The sequence below is a fragment of the Eurytemora carolleeae genome, unplaced genomic scaffold (genome assembly GCF_000591075.1).
Source record: "Eurytemora carolleeae unplaced genomic scaffold, Eaff_2.0 scaffold866, whole genome shotgun sequence".
NCBI lineage: Eukaryota > Metazoa > Arthropoda > Copepoda > Calanoida > Temoridae > Eurytemora > Eurytemora carolleeae.
In genome coordinates, this window is record NW_019396783.1 from 119,611 (window position 1) to 139,169 (window position 19,559).

General features: G+C 31.8%; 1 protein-coding gene across 1 annotated transcript; it reads right to left on the bottom strand.

Annotated features, from left to right (window-relative positions):
- Positions 1 to 6,577: 6,577 nt before the first annotated feature.
- LOC111708661 (putative vacuolar protein sorting-associated protein TDA6) lies at positions 6,578 to 18,281 on the bottom strand. The gene is made up of 14 exons (XM_023482102.1): positions 18,187 to 18,281; positions 17,055 to 17,088; positions 16,268 to 16,353; positions 15,386 to 15,446; positions 14,796 to 14,871; positions 14,020 to 14,131; positions 13,225 to 13,319; positions 12,756 to 12,827; positions 10,327 to 10,395; positions 9,706 to 9,812; positions 8,848 to 8,934; positions 8,554 to 8,589; positions 8,292 to 8,344; positions 6,578 to 7,579 (listed from the first exon to the last, which is right to left on the bottom strand). The coding sequence occupies exons 1-14, from the start codon at positions 18,232 to 18,234 to the stop codon at positions 7,454 to 7,456; spliced, it is 1,062 nt and encodes a 353-aa protein (XP_023337870.1). The 5' UTR covers positions 18,235 to 18,281; the 3' UTR covers positions 6,578 to 7,453.
- Positions 18,282 to 19,559: the final 1,278 nt, after the last annotated feature.

A 19,559-nucleotide genomic window follows, 5' to 3' on the forward strand; every position in this document is an offset into this window, starting at 1 on the left:
AAAAGTAAACTTATTAAAGAAATCAAATTCAGAATTTTATAAAACTGAATCCATTTATTTCTTTTAATTTCACATTTTAAATGTAAAAGTAAAAGTTTAATCAAGTACGTCGGATATTATAAAAATACTCTGATTTTGTGAACTCTCAACGAAAACTTCTGTACTATTCAAAGCGATTTAGGGCTTAAATCGTTAAAAGCAGCTGACATGTATTTTCAAGATTATTTATTTTTTTATTTATTATTTATATTTATCCAAAAGGAAGTAAAAAAATATTCGACGGACTTAAAAAGATACGGAGAAGTGTCTTTTAAAAGGATTAAAATACAAAAGTTTCGCGACCTCCCACAACAACAAAAATATCTCAAAATAAATGAATTAAATGACCTCATTTTTCCACGCTCCACGATCTGTTCTTCCTTCTTCTGCTTGGCGCTGGTCTCTGTGTACTCCTCAAATCTAGGTTTAGCAAACTTTTAAATGTCAATTCAATCTTATTAAAGCTTACAACAACGTTTTTAGGCTATTTATGCAAAGTTATATGTGAGACTTTGACCTCTAAAATTCATAGAGCCCTGGTTTACATTTTCTGAGAAAATGAGGAAGCAAATTGCTTACAAATATATTAGATCTTCAGAAAGCACATTGATTACAAATATATTAGATCTTCAGGAAGCATATTGCTTACACATATATTAGATCTTCAGAAAGCACATTGCTTACACATATATTAGATCTTCAGAAAGCATATTGCTTACAAATTTTTTAGATCTCCAGAAAGCACATTGCTTACACATATATTAGATCTTCAGGAAGCATATTGCTTACAAATATATTAGATCTCCAGAAAGCACATTGCTTACAAATATATTAGATCTCCAGATAGAAAGTTGTCTTTGAAAATATAAACTAGACAAGATTTCAAATTAAAATAAAAGAAACTTAAATTTTTAATTTTAAATTTTAAATTTTAAATTTAAATTTAAATATTCAATAAATAGATCAGTTGCAAATAATAATGATAATTCCGTTGTTTCCCGTGATTGGAACTGCATACTCCAATTTTCTAATCCTTATTGATTTAAACCAGTCGGCCTAGACCTTTCCAAGAATGTAATGCAAGGTTCGTTTAGTATCCGAGGAGGTTAAAAGCGTTGAATTTTGATAATTTTGATCATTCACATAATAGTGTCCTGTATGACCAGAATATTTCATTGATTTTTTATGTGAAAGATGGATCCCATGTCAGGCTTCGACATCCGTCTTGTGTTTACATTACCGCCCACTGACAGCTTACACTGCAGTACAAAAGATGCGTACACCTCTGAAATAAATGACTTTCCTTGCATTAAATTCTTGGACCTTTCTAGATTTTAAACTGTAAAAGTTTGATGAAATAGTCCAAAAGTTCTAAAATATCACAGGTGTTAACCATGAGGCTGCAAAAATATAAGGATTTAAAAGTTAGAATCAGAGCCGAGTAATCAGAATTGTTTTTATTGCAGTGAGAACCAGAAAACAATTTAATAGGAAGGCGACATTATAACAATACTGAAGTGTATTTGATGTTGTTACAAAGCTATATACTTATACTGGACACCCGTAAATCACTAATTTAGTGAAATGGGTCTGTTTACATTGCTCAATTGCTCTGGCTCATCATGCTCGTTGGACTTATAATGATTCTACAAGTCGTCTTCCTATTTTAGAGTTTTCTGGTTTGTGTAGATGAACCTGAGTAGTAGGTAGACTATTAAACAGAGGAAGGTTGCGACTAGAACCCCGGATAAAATTCCACTACTATAAAATATATTATTTTGAGGGTGCTGCTTAAAGGGAGTGATCGCTAAAAATTGAAGGGTTATAGGCTGATATCAATTTAAAATCGATATTGATCGCAACTAATTTCAGTTTATCTGTAGCGCATATACGGAGAAAACGTTTTGTATTCAAGAGCGTAGCGTCCATATAATTCACAGAGTTGCATTTTTCCACTTGATCGTAAATATTGAATTTAAAATTAATCATTCAGATATCTATATGTCGAATTCATTTCGATGCATTCGTGTATAGTATTGTTAACCATTAATTTAAGACCTCTGTAAAATGTCGTCTTCAATGTTTATTTCCTCTCGGAGACAGCCAAACCAAATTTTCAGCCCGCAATTCCCTTTGTACTCCTCCGACGGAGCTTAAAATATTTTCGTTGTTGTGAAATCATTAAAGTTAAGCAAAATATTTTCATAAGAAGCATTAGTGAATTTCGTTAAATATTCAACTGTAATTTTTCAGAAGTTAAAAAAACGTATTTCAATACTGATCAACAATAAGTCACCCCCGACCATCCTTAAATAATTCGTAAGATTTTTCTACTATTAATATTCATTATAACATTGTACAAGTAACCATGACCTATAATTTATGTTATTTTTTAGGAAATAAAGATTTTGTTATCGAATTTCTGAGACGGGGTTACTCTGTTGTGTGTATTTGTGCGGCCTATCGGGAAAGAATTGTCCGGGGAAAATAAACATCCCCCACCAGAATCCTTACTGGCCTATTATCCTGATTTGTCTAGCGTGTTGCTGTTTTCCGTCAACAAGTATATAGATGTTTCATAATATTTTTATGAAAATAGCTTTATCTGCAATCAAGTACGCATTTGGTCCATATTTTCTTTGAAATTTGTTGTGTTTTAATTATGGATTAGGCACATTTATTCTCTAGAATAAAATAGAGGACATTGGTTGAATTAAAAAGGATAATGTTCTAAAAATGAATAAATATATAACTATTGTTATACCTGTGTAGCCAGTTCATAATCTTCAGAATCATTTTTAGTTCTGAATATTAATACAATTCACACAATTTGCTATAAATGATGATACTTTAGAGACAACGGAAATGAGTCTTTGTCACAAACTTAAATTTTCTAATCCCTAAACCTTTGCAACCTAATCGTGAAAAGAAAATGTGATCTAAAAGAATTCATGTCTAAAATATCTAAGGTCGACGACACTGGGTTGAAATATCTTTTTCTTACGTTTAACGTTTATGGTTTCTTGCAGTTTTACACAAAATATCTGTCTTAATAAACTATAATGTGTGAAAAAAATCTAGTTTTTAAGTCTTTAATTTTGACTCTTTTTGAGTATTTTAAGTCAAAAAAAATTTTCACCTGCGGCGGGATATTTTGTTCCTAATTATGAATTTTTTTGTTCCTAAAAAATCTTGCCCCACCTCACTTAAATCCTGTATCCGCCCCTGAAGATTGAGACATTTTTTAAATCTACGTACAATTTCCGATTCAATGAACCAAATTTTAGGCTTGAATCTGAATGCATTTTTTTAATATCTATATCTTTACAACCTGATGGGGTAAACCTTTAAAATTTTAAACCTTGGCTATTTGTTCAGCAGAGTTCATCTTTTAAATTTAAAAGGTCTATAACATCAGGTTAATATTATTTATGGTTTAAGGAGGTGTTCAGTTCCTGTGAACTAAAAAATGGTTAGTGTAAAACTATGCTGTAGTTTGATACTAATTTATATTAATATATGTATGGAGAAAGTATTAGATACTTTCTACAGTTTTGTTGTTATAGGGAAGGTAGAAATCATTATCGTATGGTCAACCATTTAATCTGGGAGGGCAGGGGGGGGGGGGCCTAATTTATGAACATTCATATTTTCATTCAACTACAAAGCACGAGATAATACAAATAAAAAAGCCACAATTTACTATGCAGTTTACTAACCAGAGTAGGTTGTTTTAATTGGTTGGCCCACTATAAACGAATGAGAATTGCAGATAAAAACAATGTACATTGTACATTTTAAACATAAGAACGATGATAAATCAGGAAAATGGTAAGGAGGAGGTGAGGGAGTATAAGGGAAAGGGAGGATACTCAGCGTAAGGGTTGGAACAGAGGGTAACATAAGTTATTAGAATCATGTTTATGAACTACGGGGTGAAGAAGATAGTAAAGACTAAGTTTATCCACATGATACACAGTTTTTTTTACAGATATAATTTGCTATCTAAATAGATCTTGGCGACTTTTCTTTTAAACGATTTTGCAGATTTAGTTTCTTTCAGCTCTAATTCAATCGAATTTTAATATTTTTGGAAATAAAGCGGAGGGAAAACATTCTAGAGTTTTAAAGAGAACCCGTTCAAGTGTATATGATTTGTTTAGGGTTTCCACGAAATGGCTAAATCTTTTGCGCAAAATTTGCGCTATTTTCACGCAAATTTTATTTTTGCGAACTTTTGCGCTATTTTTGCGCATGAAACGCAATGAGTTTTGCGCGGTTTTGCGCTATTTATTTTGCGCAATTTGCGCAAAACCGGAAATATTTTTTGCGAAAGTTGCGCATGAAACGAAATTTTAGTTTTGCGCAATTATTTTTGCATTAAAAGAGTTGGTGAATATGTAGATTGAGTAAATTCTATCTAAAAAATTCAGAAGAAATTTCGTTTATTAGTAAAAATATAATTTTTAATGATGTTGTGATTATTGATTTATGGTATTTTTATAGTGAACAAAACAAGTCCAGGTGGTAGGGGGGCAAAAAAAAATAAAAAAGGTATCAATATTTTTTCAAAAAAGGGGATTTTAAGGGGGGCATACTGTTGCCCGGGGGCCCGCCTAAACAAAAGCCCTCGTACGCCCCTGAAGATAGTACATCTAGTTTATATGTATCATCAAAATTTAGGAGTTCTAATCTGAAAAATATATTGGATCTGAATGTGCCTTAAATGAACTATTATTTACCGCTCTAATTGCCCTTTTTTGCAGAGACTTGATTTTCTGCAGCGACAACAAATTAAAAAATACAAATTTAGGGATAAAAATTTTTTTGGGGGATCTTGCTTGTTTTAAAATTTAAGGGTTTTTACATATATTGTCTGAAAGTTAAAATTTTTCTTTATCTTATCATTTCGCTTGTTATACATTTAGTTTTATTCTCTATTTATTTAGCATTTTTAATTCTTTTCGTTCGATAAACCAGGATCGTGTTAGTCCGGTATTTTATGGATTTCCCACTCCCCCACTCCTCTTAAGAACTACAGGGTGTCACACGAAACATGACAGTTGGTGAATAGTTTAGAATGTCTTTTTCCATTATTTGTTCAGTTGTTTGATACCAAAGATCAATAAAAATGTTATCTGGAAGTCATGTTATATTAAATTATAAGTAAGCAAAAGAATTGTTTAACTAAAAATAACTATTTATTAAATGTTACGTTTCGTGGGACACCCTGCAGGAAACAAACATAATGAAAATGACGACGACTTTCAGATATATCTTTCAAAGTAATCAAAAAAATTTAATCTAGTTAACACTTCTAGACAGAATTTTTTTTTGCATAAATATATATTTATTATAAGTTTAACAGTATCTAAAAATTTAAAACAAGCAAGCCGATAGATTAAAAAAGAATCAAGTCAGCGCTTTGATAAATAATTAACAAAAATCAAAATATTAATCATCTTTATTGACAACCAATAAACAGTAAAATGGGAGTCCTTAATTGTTCTGTTTGTTATTTTTATAATAAGAATTTGTTGTAGTTATTATAAATAATATTACTATAACTCTTAAGCGGTATTTCTGATGTGAGTAGTGACCAAAGACGACAATTACTCTCCTGTTTATTTATTATCATTGTAATTTGTTATCTTTGTTACTGTTCTGAGCCCGTTGTCTCCAGAATAATGTTTAAACAGTGGTCGTGTTGTTCACGTACTTTGGGGGACGATAGTTTGGCCGCTAGATGTCTCTCGTAAGAACTATCTATCTATCAGATAAGAAAGCGGCCAAACTATCGTCCCCCAAAGTACGTGAACAACACGGCCACTGTTTAAACATTATTATGGAGAGAACGGGCTCTGGACTCTAGTGGTTGTTGGAAGTATATCAGAGCTAGAATAGAGCTGGAATACAGGTTGGTGGAAGTATATCAGAGGTAGAATATAGCTTGAATACAGGTTGCTGGAAGTATATCAGAGCTAGAATAGAGCTGGAATACAGGCTGAAGGAAGTATATTGGAGTTAGAATACACCTGGAATACAGGTTGCTGGAAGTATATTGGAGCTAGAATATAGCTTGAATACAGGTTGCAGGAAGTATATTAGAGCTAGAATACAGCTTAAATACAGGTAGCTGGAAGTATATTAGAGCTGGAATATAGCTAGAATACAGATTGCTGGAAGTATATTAGAGCTGGAATCTAGCTAGAAAAAAGGTTGCTGGAAGTATATTACAGCTAGAATACAGCTTGAATACATGTTGCTGGAAGTGTACTAGAGCTGGAATCTAGCTGGAATACAGGTTGCTGGTAGTATATTAGAGTTGGAATCTAACTGGAAAACAGGCTGTAGGGTTCTGGAAGCAAATTAGAGCTTGAATCTAGCTGAAATACATTCTGGAGGTTACAGAAAGTATATTAAAGCTGGAATCTAGCTGAGGTTGCTGAAAGTATATTAAAGCTGGAATCTACCTGGCACACAAGCAAGTTGTTGCTGGAAGCATATAAGAGCTGGAATCTAACTATAACACAGAATAGAGGTTGCTGGAAGTATATTAGAACTAGAATCTAGCTGGAATACAGGCTGGTGGTTGCTGGTAGAATTTGAAGCTGGAATCTAGCTTGACTGGAAAACAGGCTGTAGGGTACTTCAAGTATATTAGAGTGGAATGTGGCTAGAATACAGGCTAGAGGTTTCTGGAAGTATATTAGAGCTGGATTCTAGCTAGAATAGAGGTTGGTGAAAGTATATTTGAGCTAAAATATAGCCGGAATTCAGGTTGCTGGAAGTAAATTAGAGCTAGAATAGAGCTGGAATACTTATTGCTGGAAGTATATTAGAGCTGGAATCTAGCTGGAATACAGGCTGGAGGGTGCTAGAAGCATATCAAAGCTGTAACCTAGCTGGAATACAGGCTAGTGGTTGCTTGATGTATATTAAAGCTAGATTCTAGCTAGAAAACATGCTAGAGTTTTCTGGAAATATTTTAGAGCTGGAATCTAGCTGGAATACATTCTGAAGGTTGATGAAAGTATGTTAGAGCTAAAATCTAGCTGAAATACAGGCTGGAGGGTCATAGAATTATATTATAGCTGGAATCTAGCTGGTCTAGAAAATAGGTCGGAGGGAGCTGGAGTTCTATTGAAGCTGGAATCTAGCTAGAATACAGAATAGTGGTTGATGGAAGTTTATTAGAGCTCTGAAATACTGGCTAGAGGATGCTGGAAGCGTATAAGAACTGGAATCTAGCTGGAATACATGCTAGAGGTTGCTGGAAGTAATTAGAGCTGGAAGCTAGCTGGCATACATGCTGGTGGTTGCTGGAAGCATATAAGAGCTGGTATATAGGCTATAGGTTGCTGGAAGTATATTCGACTGTAATCTAGCTGGAATACAGGTTTCTGGAAGTTTATTAGAGGTGGAATCTAGGTGGAATACATGCTGGTGGTTGCTGGAAGTCATGTTTGAAGTATTTGTGTGGTCCTGTAGGTCCACCCACTAGTCCACATTCTCCTATTAAAGGCTCTAAACCACACCCCTGCAGAATAAATAGTTTAGTATTAAATATCGATCATTTTGAAAATATGCCTCTTCTACAAAATTCCTTTTTCAAGCCAAAAAACAGGACTTTTTAATGCAGATGCTGGCAAGCTTCTTTGTTTTACTGTGTCTTCCAGTGCCATTAACTTCCCTCTATATTGTAATAAATAAATTTATTTCAACGAAAACCCCTTTTTTTACAAAACATCTGATATACTTCGCAGATGTTTTGAATTATGATTGATTTTCAAGCTTTTGATAAACCGAGGTTTTCTGGGGACAAGAAACGGACCTAATAATTTTAGCAACTTGAAAATAAACATACCAACAAAAAAGGAAGATTAAAATGAAATAGATTTCTTTTTGTAATTTTCCATGTTTAGAGGCAAAACTAGATATTTTTAATGACTTTTCTAAATCCAGAATTTAACCAAAACCAAAACATTAAAATGCGAATATTTTAAAGTAAAAAAGCTCTTAAATTTATCATGCAATCAAAAATGTACTGATCGTGCCCCTCTTCCAGCGACAATTTATGCATTTGAAGGTTGCTTTCAAACGACCATGCAATTTAAAAAAAAAAGTTCAACGAAATTTATCCAGGTAAAATTTTAACCATCCAGAAACCTTCCCTGGGGCCGTGTTCAGCCGTTTTTGGGGTACAAGCAGACAGACAAACCAGTCGAATTTATAAATAAATATATACTTACTAATTTCTTAATATTGCCCCATCTTCCTTTAAAGTTAATCCAACTATCCTCTCCTGAAGTTTTAAAATATTTAAAAATAGCAATCAAAGATTAAAACCAAAATCTATTTGAATTGTTTGTTTCAGCAATGCCATTAAAAAATTTAAAATATTTAAAATATTCAAAATTTGTATATTATTTCAATCTAAAGTAGAGTCATATATTTTTTGTTTTCTGTTTTTTTTTAATTCTTAAGAACCTTAGAGATTAAAAAATATTTTTCCTGTGTACTGGTCCAAAGGTCCGGTTTCGTAGATTTCTAAAATAAAAATAATTAAAATTTGATTCAATTTTGTTAAGAATCTGCCTGGCATATTTAAAAGCATAAATGAAGAATGTAAATAAAATCTTTATTTCTAAGGAATTTAGTATTGGCCAGAAAATCTTTGCAACCTGAAGGTTTAAACCTTTGATAAGAAGTAAAGAATCTTAGAAAGTAAGAACCAACATGACAAAGAAACTATTTCCCCCTCCTTTTATAGCACTTTATAGTTTTTATATTTCTTTCTGAACTTACTGAGGTTTTCCCAAGATTTCCATGAAACTCCTTTATCACAAAAATCATCCAGGTGTACCGTCAGTATATGTAGGTAAGTGTGCTTTCCTAAAACATAAAGGAAAAAATAAAGCATAAACATGTTTTAGATTGTAGAGATGAAAATCCCGAAAAGAGGATTACAAAATACGCAAGTCAGCAGTGCTGGATTCTAGATCCAGAGAAGATCTACTCTCCTTTTATACACTCTTTATTCATTATGCATTTATATCCAGAAGCGAAGCGCCCTATGAGGCTAGTTGTATACATCTACATATAAATTTGGCTTGTCTGTTTTTTGTATCCAATAAACGTTTAAAACGGCTGAACCGATCGGGCCCAAATTGTTTGTGGGACCTCACGTGACCCCAGGGAAGGTTTATGAATGATCAAAATTTTAAAAAATTGTTTTTAAAAGTTTTTTATTTTGAAAAATTTTGAAAATGCGCAAAAAAATATTATGAAATTCGCAAACTTTTTTTGTTTTTGTTTTATACTGTACAAAGAGAAGATGTTCAGAGATAAAGCCACAATTAAAAGTTGAAATAGAAGAAATAAAAAATAATGAAATGAAATAAAAGCCTAGAAAGAAGGGCGCGAAGCGCCCTAAATTTCTAGTACTGTATAAAGCTACGAAGAAAGATTACTGCATGGTGACAATATTACTATAATATTTTTAACTTTCCTGCAACAATAACTTTTAATCTATTTTCGGAAGTTAAAATTAAATTATGAGTAGTCTTATGTTTTAAAGCAAAATACGGACAACAAATACATCGTTTATATTTTTTGTTTCTCCATAAAAGGATTTACAGTCCTTTGAATGCTTGTAAGTTGTACCTGGTTGTGCCCAAACCCCATGTGAACCGTTAGCACTGAACACAGCTGGTCTACCCTCCTCCAGGTCCAGGAACTCAGGGTAGTCCACATCTATTCTCATCTCAAGTCTAAAATCAATCAATCAATCAATACAGCTGGTCTACCCTCTTCAAGGACAGGAACTCGGGGTAGTCTACATGTAGTCTCATCTTTAGGCTACAATCAATCAATCAATCAATCAATTAATTAAACAATACAGTTGGTATGCCCTCTTCAAGGTTCAGGAACTCAATCAATGATCACTAACTCAATCTTATCTCCAATCTAAAACAATCAATTAATCAATTAGTTTACATCTATTCTCACCTGTAGTCAATAATACAATTAATAAATCAATTCATCAACACATCAATAAATAGTTTTATCTCGAAGCTATTTAGTCATACAACTAATCAATAAATCTACAATCTAATTTTTCAATTCACCCATTCATTGATTAATCAACACATTTCAATCAATAATTAGATTCATCAACTAACTAATCAATTTATAAATAAATCAATTAACCAATAGATTAAAGGTTTGACAACAAATAAATCAAACATAATTATTTTATTTACATTTTTAGAATTATATACTTACGTTTTACCATTTCTTATAGTTTTCTTCTTGAGAGGCTCTCCGTGAGAAAATACAAATCTGTTTGCAGATCTAGAAATATGAATCTGTTTGCAGATCTAGAAATATGAATCTGTTTGCAGATCTAGAAATATCAATCTGAAAGCTGATCTAGAAATATGAATCTGTTTGCAGATCTAGAAATATTAATCTGTTAGCAGATCTAGAAATAGGAATCTTTTTGCAGATCTAGAAATATTAATTCTAGAGATATAAATCTGTTTGCAGATCTAGAAATATAAATCTGTTTGCAAGTCTAGAAATATCAATCTGTTTGCAGATCTAGAAATATAAATCTGTTTGCAGATCTAGAAATATAAATCTGTTTGCATGGGTCTAGAAATATAAATCTGTTTGCAGATCTAGAAATACAAATTTGTTTACAGGTCTAGAAATATGAATCTATTTGCAGATCTAGAAATACAAATTTGTTTACAGGTCTAGAAATATCAATCTGTTTGCATATCTAGAAATATAAATCTGTTTACAGGTCTAGAAATATCAATCTATTTGCAGATCTAGAAATATAAATCTGTTTACAGATCTATCTATAATATAATGTAAAAGCTAATCTAGAAGAAAAAATATATATAATAATATAGAAATATAAAAATATATAGAATAATAGAGAAATATAAAAATATATATAATAATATAGAAATATAAAAATATATATAATAATATAGAAATATAAAAAGATATTTGTACAAGTTTATAAGTGAAAGTTAATATCTGGCTAGATCAAAAATATATCTACAGATTAGCGGATATACAAAAAAAAATATTGTAGTTAATCAAAAATATGTTCATTCCAGATGGGACCAAATTCAATACAGCTAGAGTAAAACTTTAGCCATGTGACAGAAAAATTTCTTAGACCAGAGCTCGCGATTTAAAAGCTTCGGCTCGAGTCTTAATTCCTTAAACCCGACTTTAAGACCCAATCTTCAACCCAACTCTAACGACAGCTTGTGTCACGTGATTGACAGCTGCAAGATCTTCGACTCGACTTAAAAGGAGTGTTCGCGAAATATAATAGGGGGTATAGGCTTAATGCCCTTTTGATCGCTACTAATCTTACTTCTATCTGTTGCGTCTATAAGGAGAAAATTGTTAAAAACGACTAACACCGAAGAATGCAGCGTCCATACAAATTCGGAAAGATGCAACATTCAATTTGGATCGTAAACGAATCAATTTAATTCCAAACAAATCGTTCAGATATTACAAACAGTAGTCTTCGATTATTTTTCGACGCATTCATATATAGTTAATATTTCATAATATTTTTGATTTAGTTTTTTTTTAAATAATTTTCGACGGCCTTGGATTTTCGAACATTCCTGGAAGATATGAAAATGTCGTCTTCATTATCAAAAATCCTCGAAATAGGAATAAATGTTTTCAAAAGTAACTCTAAGATCATGAAAAATACAAAATATTATGAAATATCAAGTATTTACGAATGCGTCGAAAAATAATCGATGACTATTGTTTGTAATATCTGAATGATTTGTTTGGAATTAAATTGATTTGTTCACGATCCGAGTTGAATGTTGCAGATTTCTGAACTAGTATGGACACTACGTTCTTCGGTATTAGTCGTTTTTAACAATTTTCTCCTTATAGACGCAACAGATAGAAGTGAGATTAGTAGAGATCAAAACTTTTTTATCGCATTAAGCCTATACTTCCTTTCATTTTTCGCGAACACTCCCTTTCAGGAGTTAGTCCCAATGAAAATAAAACCGACATTGGTTGGTTTTAGTGGAGAATAAGGCTCAATGTTGCGTCTCGTTCTCATAAAAACTGGGAATACGCCAATTCCTACCATGAAAATCCGCCAAATAGAATATTAAACCGGTTTTTTTAAATTCAACTCGGTGGAAAATAAGATGCAGTTTGAATCCGAAAGCTCAAGCCGTAAATAAGGTCTCAACGACAGCTTAGACCCGAGCCGTATTTCCCCGAATTTTTTAAATCGCGGGCTCAGATTAAGGAATGGTTAGTCCACTTTTAAATTTAGATGTTTGAGGCCCATTTTAAAACATTTAAAGCTTTTTACACTATTGTTAAAGACTCCACAATAATCTGAGATGCAGCAAATCCTATTTCAAAATTGCATGCGAGACACGTTTGCTTTAAATACAAAAAGCGAAAATTTTACTCTGATCAAAGATATTAAAACTTTTTAAAAACGTTTTGTAAAAGCGTTTTCCGTTTCCTATCTTGAAATATCTTTTTAATCAGAGTAAAGATTTTGCTTTATGTGTATCATCTATTCTTCTAGATATTGAAATTTGGAAATAAATATATCAGCAGATTTGGGAAATTCTCATTATTTTTTTATTTTTTATTTCTTTTAAAATTTTTTTTTGTATTCACTGTAATACCTGTCCCAAGAGTACCAAGCCCCAAAGGAATGAACACCAACATAAATCATCAAAGGCTCTCCGCCTTGAAATCTGGATCAAAGGTTTAATCAATGGAATATATTTAAAAGATTAATAACTATATTAAAGGGACTTTATTCGTTTGAAGTTAACTTTTATTTTTGAGAGGATTCGGAGTAAGCTTCACAAGGGTACCCTTTAAAGTTTTGAATGGTTGACCACAAATAAGAGAAAATTCTCGATTGTAGTTTCACTAAAATTATAATTTTCTGCAACAGAAATACAGAAGTAGTTGTTAGAATTAAACACTTTTTAAGCTATCCCACATTACTGGCCAGAAAGAGGTTGAAAGGGTGCTTTTGTGAATCTGACATTTCCCTCTTTAATTAGAGGAGAATTCAGTCAAACTGATATCAATAAAAAGAATAACATAGATCAGCTTATTTACACAAATCAGCTGATGATCTACCTCAAAGACACATGTTCCCAGTCTCCTATATGATTTCCAAAAGTTTGCCAATCTCCAACACAGAATCCAAACTCTTCCAAACCAACGCAAACATCCTAAAATAGAGGTTTGGAATCTCCAACAGAGAATCCAAACTCTTCCAAACCAACGCAAACATCATTAAATAGAGGTTTGGAATATACAAAAAAAAATCAAAACTTACAAGGGCTGTAAGCGTAATTTCAAGTAACCCTCCATGCAAACATAACAACGCCCGATTTACAACGGTACTCAGCTAAAACCTATATCTGATTAAAACTGAGGAAGATATTGTCGGTTTTCTAGGTTGAATGTCTTTAACTCTGAAAACTCTCATATGTTTTTCTGTTGTAGAAATCCGCAAGTCACTCTTGTGGGAAACCAGAATTGACTGTTGTAGAAATGCGCAAGTCACGTTTGTGGAAAACTAGAATTAAAGACAAATGATTTTTTAGATTATAAACAATAATAACTAATTCATACGGGGCGGGTACCGTTGTGAATCGGGTATTGACATCTTTGCATGAAGGTCACTCGATTTATAACTTACTACAGTCCATTTAAAAGTTATTATTGTTACAGAACAGTTTTACTACAGTTTGAATATTCTCATTTCATAGTCAACTTTAGTTTATAAATATATATAAAGTATTTTAATCTTTGTGACATGAAAATAAACAACATTTTTTGTGTAAATGTACAGTGTACAATCAAAATTAAAATTCAAGCATATCCTAAATATATTTTCTTGAATTTCATGTTAAAAGGTAATCTTACTTTTCCATAATTGTACGGGTAGAACATACTGTAAGTGACATCAACTGTACTGCAGGAATCCAGATGTTCAGTTACAAATGTGTACATAGGAGCTGTACTGGGGTCCTCGCCACTGTGAAAATCGTACAATTAATGGGAAACCTCGCAACGCAATGGAATTAAGTGTTTGCCATAAACTCTGATCTTCTGAACCATGAGGTGTACACATTTTTTGTACTGAAGTGCACTGTATTTGGGCGGAAAAGTAAACACAAGACGGATGTTACAGCCTGACATGGAATCCATTTTCACAAAAATAATCTATGAAATATTTGGGTCATATGAAACTATTATGTGAATTTTCAAAGTTATCAAAATTAAATGCTTTTATCCTCCTGGGATACTAGACGAACACTGAAGCATCTATTCTTGTTTACAAAATCCGCCCAAAGAGAACTGGTTTTAATATGTACGCAGAGTGTATGCGACTGCAAATAACTTTCCTTGCATTAGTACCTTGTATTTTCAATATATATATTTAATTATATTTAATTTTTAACTAGTAAAAAGAAGGATAACTTGTTCCACATTGATCAGACAAAACTTTAAGGGTACCGTTGTGAATCATTCATTCCATTCTATAAATAGAGGGTCACTTGAAATTACGTGGACAGTTCCTTTAATAGGATATTTTTTACCTTTTCTTCTTTTATATATTTTATTTTTCTACCTTTTCTTCTTTTTACTTTTTTACTTTTTTACTTTTTTACTTTTTTACTTTTTACTTTTTTACTTACAAGAAGAAAGGTTGGAAACAGTTTACACAGTCCACAGGATACTTGGTATTCATATGCATAATATCTGTATCCGGACCTTAATATAAAACATTTTGTATTCATATTCAGGATATCTGTATCCGGACCTTAATATAGGATATTTTGTTTTCATATACAGGATATCTGTATCTGGACCTTAATATAGGATATTTTGTATTCATATACAGGATATCTGTGACTGTATCCGGACCTTAATATAGGATATTTAGTATTTATATACAATATATCTGTATCCGCATTCCGATACAGTTAAAGACTATCTTGCAATCAACTATGTTGTCACTTATAATTCAATAATTTTGTATGGAACACGTTTGATTGTACTCAAACTTGGTGATATTCAATTCAGTTGCAATCAAACGAATTGCAATAAAATCATTCATTAACAACATTAGTGCAATCTCTTACGATTGAAATCATAATCCAGCGCAATCAGTTGCAATCAGTGCCAATTGCAATAAATTTCTGATTGTAATTGTTTTTATCGCAACAGAATTTGATTGCAAATTAAAGTATGCAATGTCTGTACCATGTCTGTACCTTTTATGTACCTGTAACTATAGAATCTTGAGTTGGGTTCTCCTGTACTAGTCTTTCATTCTCATCATTAATCTAGAGGACATCAAGTACATAAAAATATCAAGTATATCTAGATGTAGCCCATAACGTACAGCAAGTGCATCAAGTACATCAAATACATCAAGTACATAAAGTACATCAAGTACATCAAGCATAAACAGTACATCAATTACAGCAAGTACGTTGAGTACTTCAAGTACATAAAGTAGATTCAGTACATATGGCACATAAGAATAAGTGGTACATACAATATGTACAGTACATAAGGTACATAAAGTACATAAAGTACATACGGAAAATAAAGTACATACGGAAAATAAAGTACATACAGTACATAAGTACATACATTTTATACATCACTTACATTCAGACATTACACACAGTTCATACCGTAAATACGGCACATGCAGTACATACTATGATAGAGAACATACAGATTATAATGTAAATACGGTACATGCAGAACATATAACTCAAACATTACATACATTACATACAGTACATTCATTACATACAGTACATTTGCAGTACATATGCTGTACATACAGTACATACATTACATGCAGTACATACAGTACATAAGTACATACAGTACATTCAGTACATACAGTACATACAGTTCATACAGTACATACAGTACATACAGTACATACAGTACATACAGTACATTCAGTACATACAGTACATATACTACATACAGTACATACAGAAACATACAGTACATACAGTACATACAGTACATACAGTACATACAGTACATACAGTAGATTCAGTACATACAGTTCATTCAGTGCATACAGTAGATTCAGTGCATACAATACAGTACATACAGTACATACAAGTACATAATATACCTGTATATTCTGTAAATGAAATGGTACAGATGAAGGCATGAATGGATCTTCTGAATGAATCCAAACTAAGGGAGCCCATTTCTCAACTTGATAAATAAAGATTTAAATCATTAATATTATTTTGTTTATTTGATCTAAAATCTTAAAAGTAAAAATACAGGGTGTACCAATAAACATAGGATTAAAGAGACGACATGAAGTCTTGAGAATTCCAAAAATGTGGTTTAACATATTTTCCCTTTCAAAATGGGCGCAAATATTTTGAAATCATTCAAATCTATATATATACTTTGCTAGTCTGGGTGTCTGTGTGTTTGTTTGTTAGTATCCAATAAACGTGAAAACGGCTGAACCGATCAGTCCTCGTCTTTATTTTGATACACACTTTGTCAATTATGAACTATCGTAAATCGAAGACAATTTTCAAGTCGTCTTTTAATCTCCATGCTTATTGGGACACTCTTTACGGAAAAGTATCGGGGGAGAGAGGCGATCAACGGTGGGGGGAGGAAGGGGGGTACTAAAGATAACGGGAAGTTAGAAATGTTGAATATGAGTGTGATAGCGAGGGAGGGAGGGTAGCAATGCTTCATATTTTTCATTTTTTATTTGTTGATTATTATCTTGTTTATTGTTTATTTGCTTGAGAGAACAGTTTTCTTGTTTATTGTTTATTCTCTTGAGATAGCAGTCTTCTTGTTTATTGTTTATTACGCAGTTTTAAATAAAGAAAAAGTTCTGATAAAGTATTTTTGCAAGCAAAAGTTCTCTTTGATTTGTTTCTTACCCAGTTTTCGGGCCTCCTCAGAAAGCGAGTGGACCTATACTAAACTTGTTAACAACGATGGATTACTCACAAAAGATGAGACTATAAAACGACGACCGAAAACAATTTACATATGACAATGGTAATGCTAGATTTTGTCTTCTGTCTGACCAATTTACTCTTCAAATAGTTTACAAACTGGTTTGGCAAAGAAAAAAAGCTGGTTTTCAAATGAAATGACGCCAAAAAAAAAAGAATTCAAGAAATTCCGTGCAGTCGTCTCTAAAGACTCATCCTTTGTGGGTAGCCCTGTACAATAAAGCTTTGTCTTAAAAAAAATAGATTTTTAAAAATTCATAAATTTGGTGGATTATTGGAAAAAATGAATATAAACATCAAAATAAAGCAGAAAATGTCTTTGAAGATTTGTATGTATAGCTCATTTTCAGAAATATTAAAGTTATACAGGGTGTCCCATTAAACAGGGGAATTACATGACGACTTTTATATCGTCTTTCGTAAATAGTATTTTGTAGTATCACAGGTATAACGTGATCTACCATTTTTTCATCTTCAAAATGGACGAAGACATCAGGAAATTTGTCCAGATTCCAGTTAATTTCAAATCAACAAAACTGTTCAAATGTTTAATACCTCCGTCAACTTTAAAAAGACAAAGAATGTTGACCACATTTTGGAAAGCTCAGTAGACGTTTAATCTTTTTTTGATGCACTTTATGTCATTTATCAGTTATCGGAAATCAAAGACGATATTCAAGTGGTTTCTCAGTTCCCATGTTTATTGGGACACCCTGTACAAATTACAAAATAGTGGTATTGATATTTTGAAGACAAACGACATCAAATTGCTTTGACTAATGATAACCAGAAAACTCTAAAACAAGAAGACGACTTTTAAAATCAAATTAGAAATTTAATAAGTCCGATGAGCATGAGACACTGAAATTGTGCAGTGTAAACAGACCCAGTTCGTTAAATTAGTAATTTTGTAAGTGTCTAGTAAAACTATTTGTTTTGTAACAACATCAAATACACTATAATGTCATTTTATTCCATTGTTTTCTAGTTCTCAGTATATCTATTGCATATTGAGTTTATTTAAAGTAAGACAATGTTTTGTTAACTAGTTTTCCTGTTTAAAATCTAAGATAAATATACAGATGAATATTCTGAAAATCATGATGAAGGTTTAAACACAACTATATAGATAACTCTGTTTAAAGGTTCATCTCAATGAGATAACAACTAAACTAACGTCATAGCGCAACATTTAATTCATAATCACACGTTAACGGGTCTAATTGAGGGGTATACTAATGCTATAAATAAAACATTTTATAACAAAATTACTTCAAAATTTTGCAGATTTTTTCTCAAAATTCAAAGATTTTCACGAATTTCCTTTTTTATTCTCATTAGATTTATTTCAAAGGCGTCAATTGGATCAACTAATTAGTTTTAAGTTTCATATTTCAAAATAAACAAAAAGTTTTATCAAAATTCAATATTTGACCCCAATCACATAACTATGAATCGTAACATAATGCATATAATGCACAGTGCATATATTATATAATACGGAAGTGTAAGGATATATATCTTATATATATATATATATAAAATGTTGAGTTCAAGGTTAAAGGATACTGAACTCAACGAGGAAATAATTAAACATACGCGCAACTACCTTGGTCGGCGTTTAAATCAATACAATGAAGACGACTTTTTCTGTAAGTTTTGATTTCTAACAAGCTTTTTTCAAGTTACAAGTTCATCATATTTCATCATATTAAACAACAAAGCATGAGATATTACAACTAAGCAATCACAATTCACTATGCAGTTTGGACCCGCCTAACCAGGGTAGGTTGTTTAGAGTGGTTGGCCCTAGGTTGTCAAGTAAACAAAGTGGAGCTGTTAATTGACAGTTTCTCTTTATTTCTATGTATCCATGGCTGTTTAAAAGCTTTGTAGAATTCAAAAATTGAAATCAAAAGTCGTCTTCATTGTATTGATATTTACGAGGACGACTATGCATTTATTTTTTGGGGTGGGGAGTCAAAAATTTAGAGTTTCGGAATAATTACTAGAAATGTTTTTTTACAGAGGTCCTCATAAAACAATATCGACATTTAGACCAATTATAGATTTGTTAGAATTAGATTGTTATTTTCAATAATTTTTAATTCAAATAATTTTTTAATTTTTTTAACTTTTCAGATTTTTCGGGGAACTTTTTAAAAGTCCAAAAACGTTTAAAAGTGTTTAAAAGTGTCAAATTAAAAAAAACATATATCTTCATCACTTTTATTTTTTTTTCATTTCTCCAATAATAAAAGATATTTTTTTTTTAAATTTTATTTTTATCTGAAAATAATATGCTTGATAGATTGCTTGGCTCTCTCAACATTCCAGTCTCCCCTGCAATCTACAGCACAGCTTCAAGCCAAAGTTTTCGATTTTACACGGAGCCATCCCCCCCCCCTGTTATGTAGCTTCACCGGT

What these genes read in the sequence shown, in the direction of transcription:
- LOC111708661 (XM_023482102.1), bottom strand. Translation starts at nt 18,234, where the DNA reads ATGATTTTCAGAATATTCATCTGTATATTTATCTTAGATTTTAAACAG. An exon ending in TTATCTTAGATTTTAAACAG is followed by an intron (nt 17,089 to 18,186) that starts GAAAACTAGTTA and finishes AGTTTAGTATAG; the next exon opens with GTCCACTCGCTTTCTGAGGA. An exon ending in TGGGGTTTGGGCACAACCAG is followed by an intron (nt 8,935 to 9,705) that starts GTACAACTTACA and finishes TTTATGTTTTAG; the next exon opens with GAAAGCACACTTACCTACAT.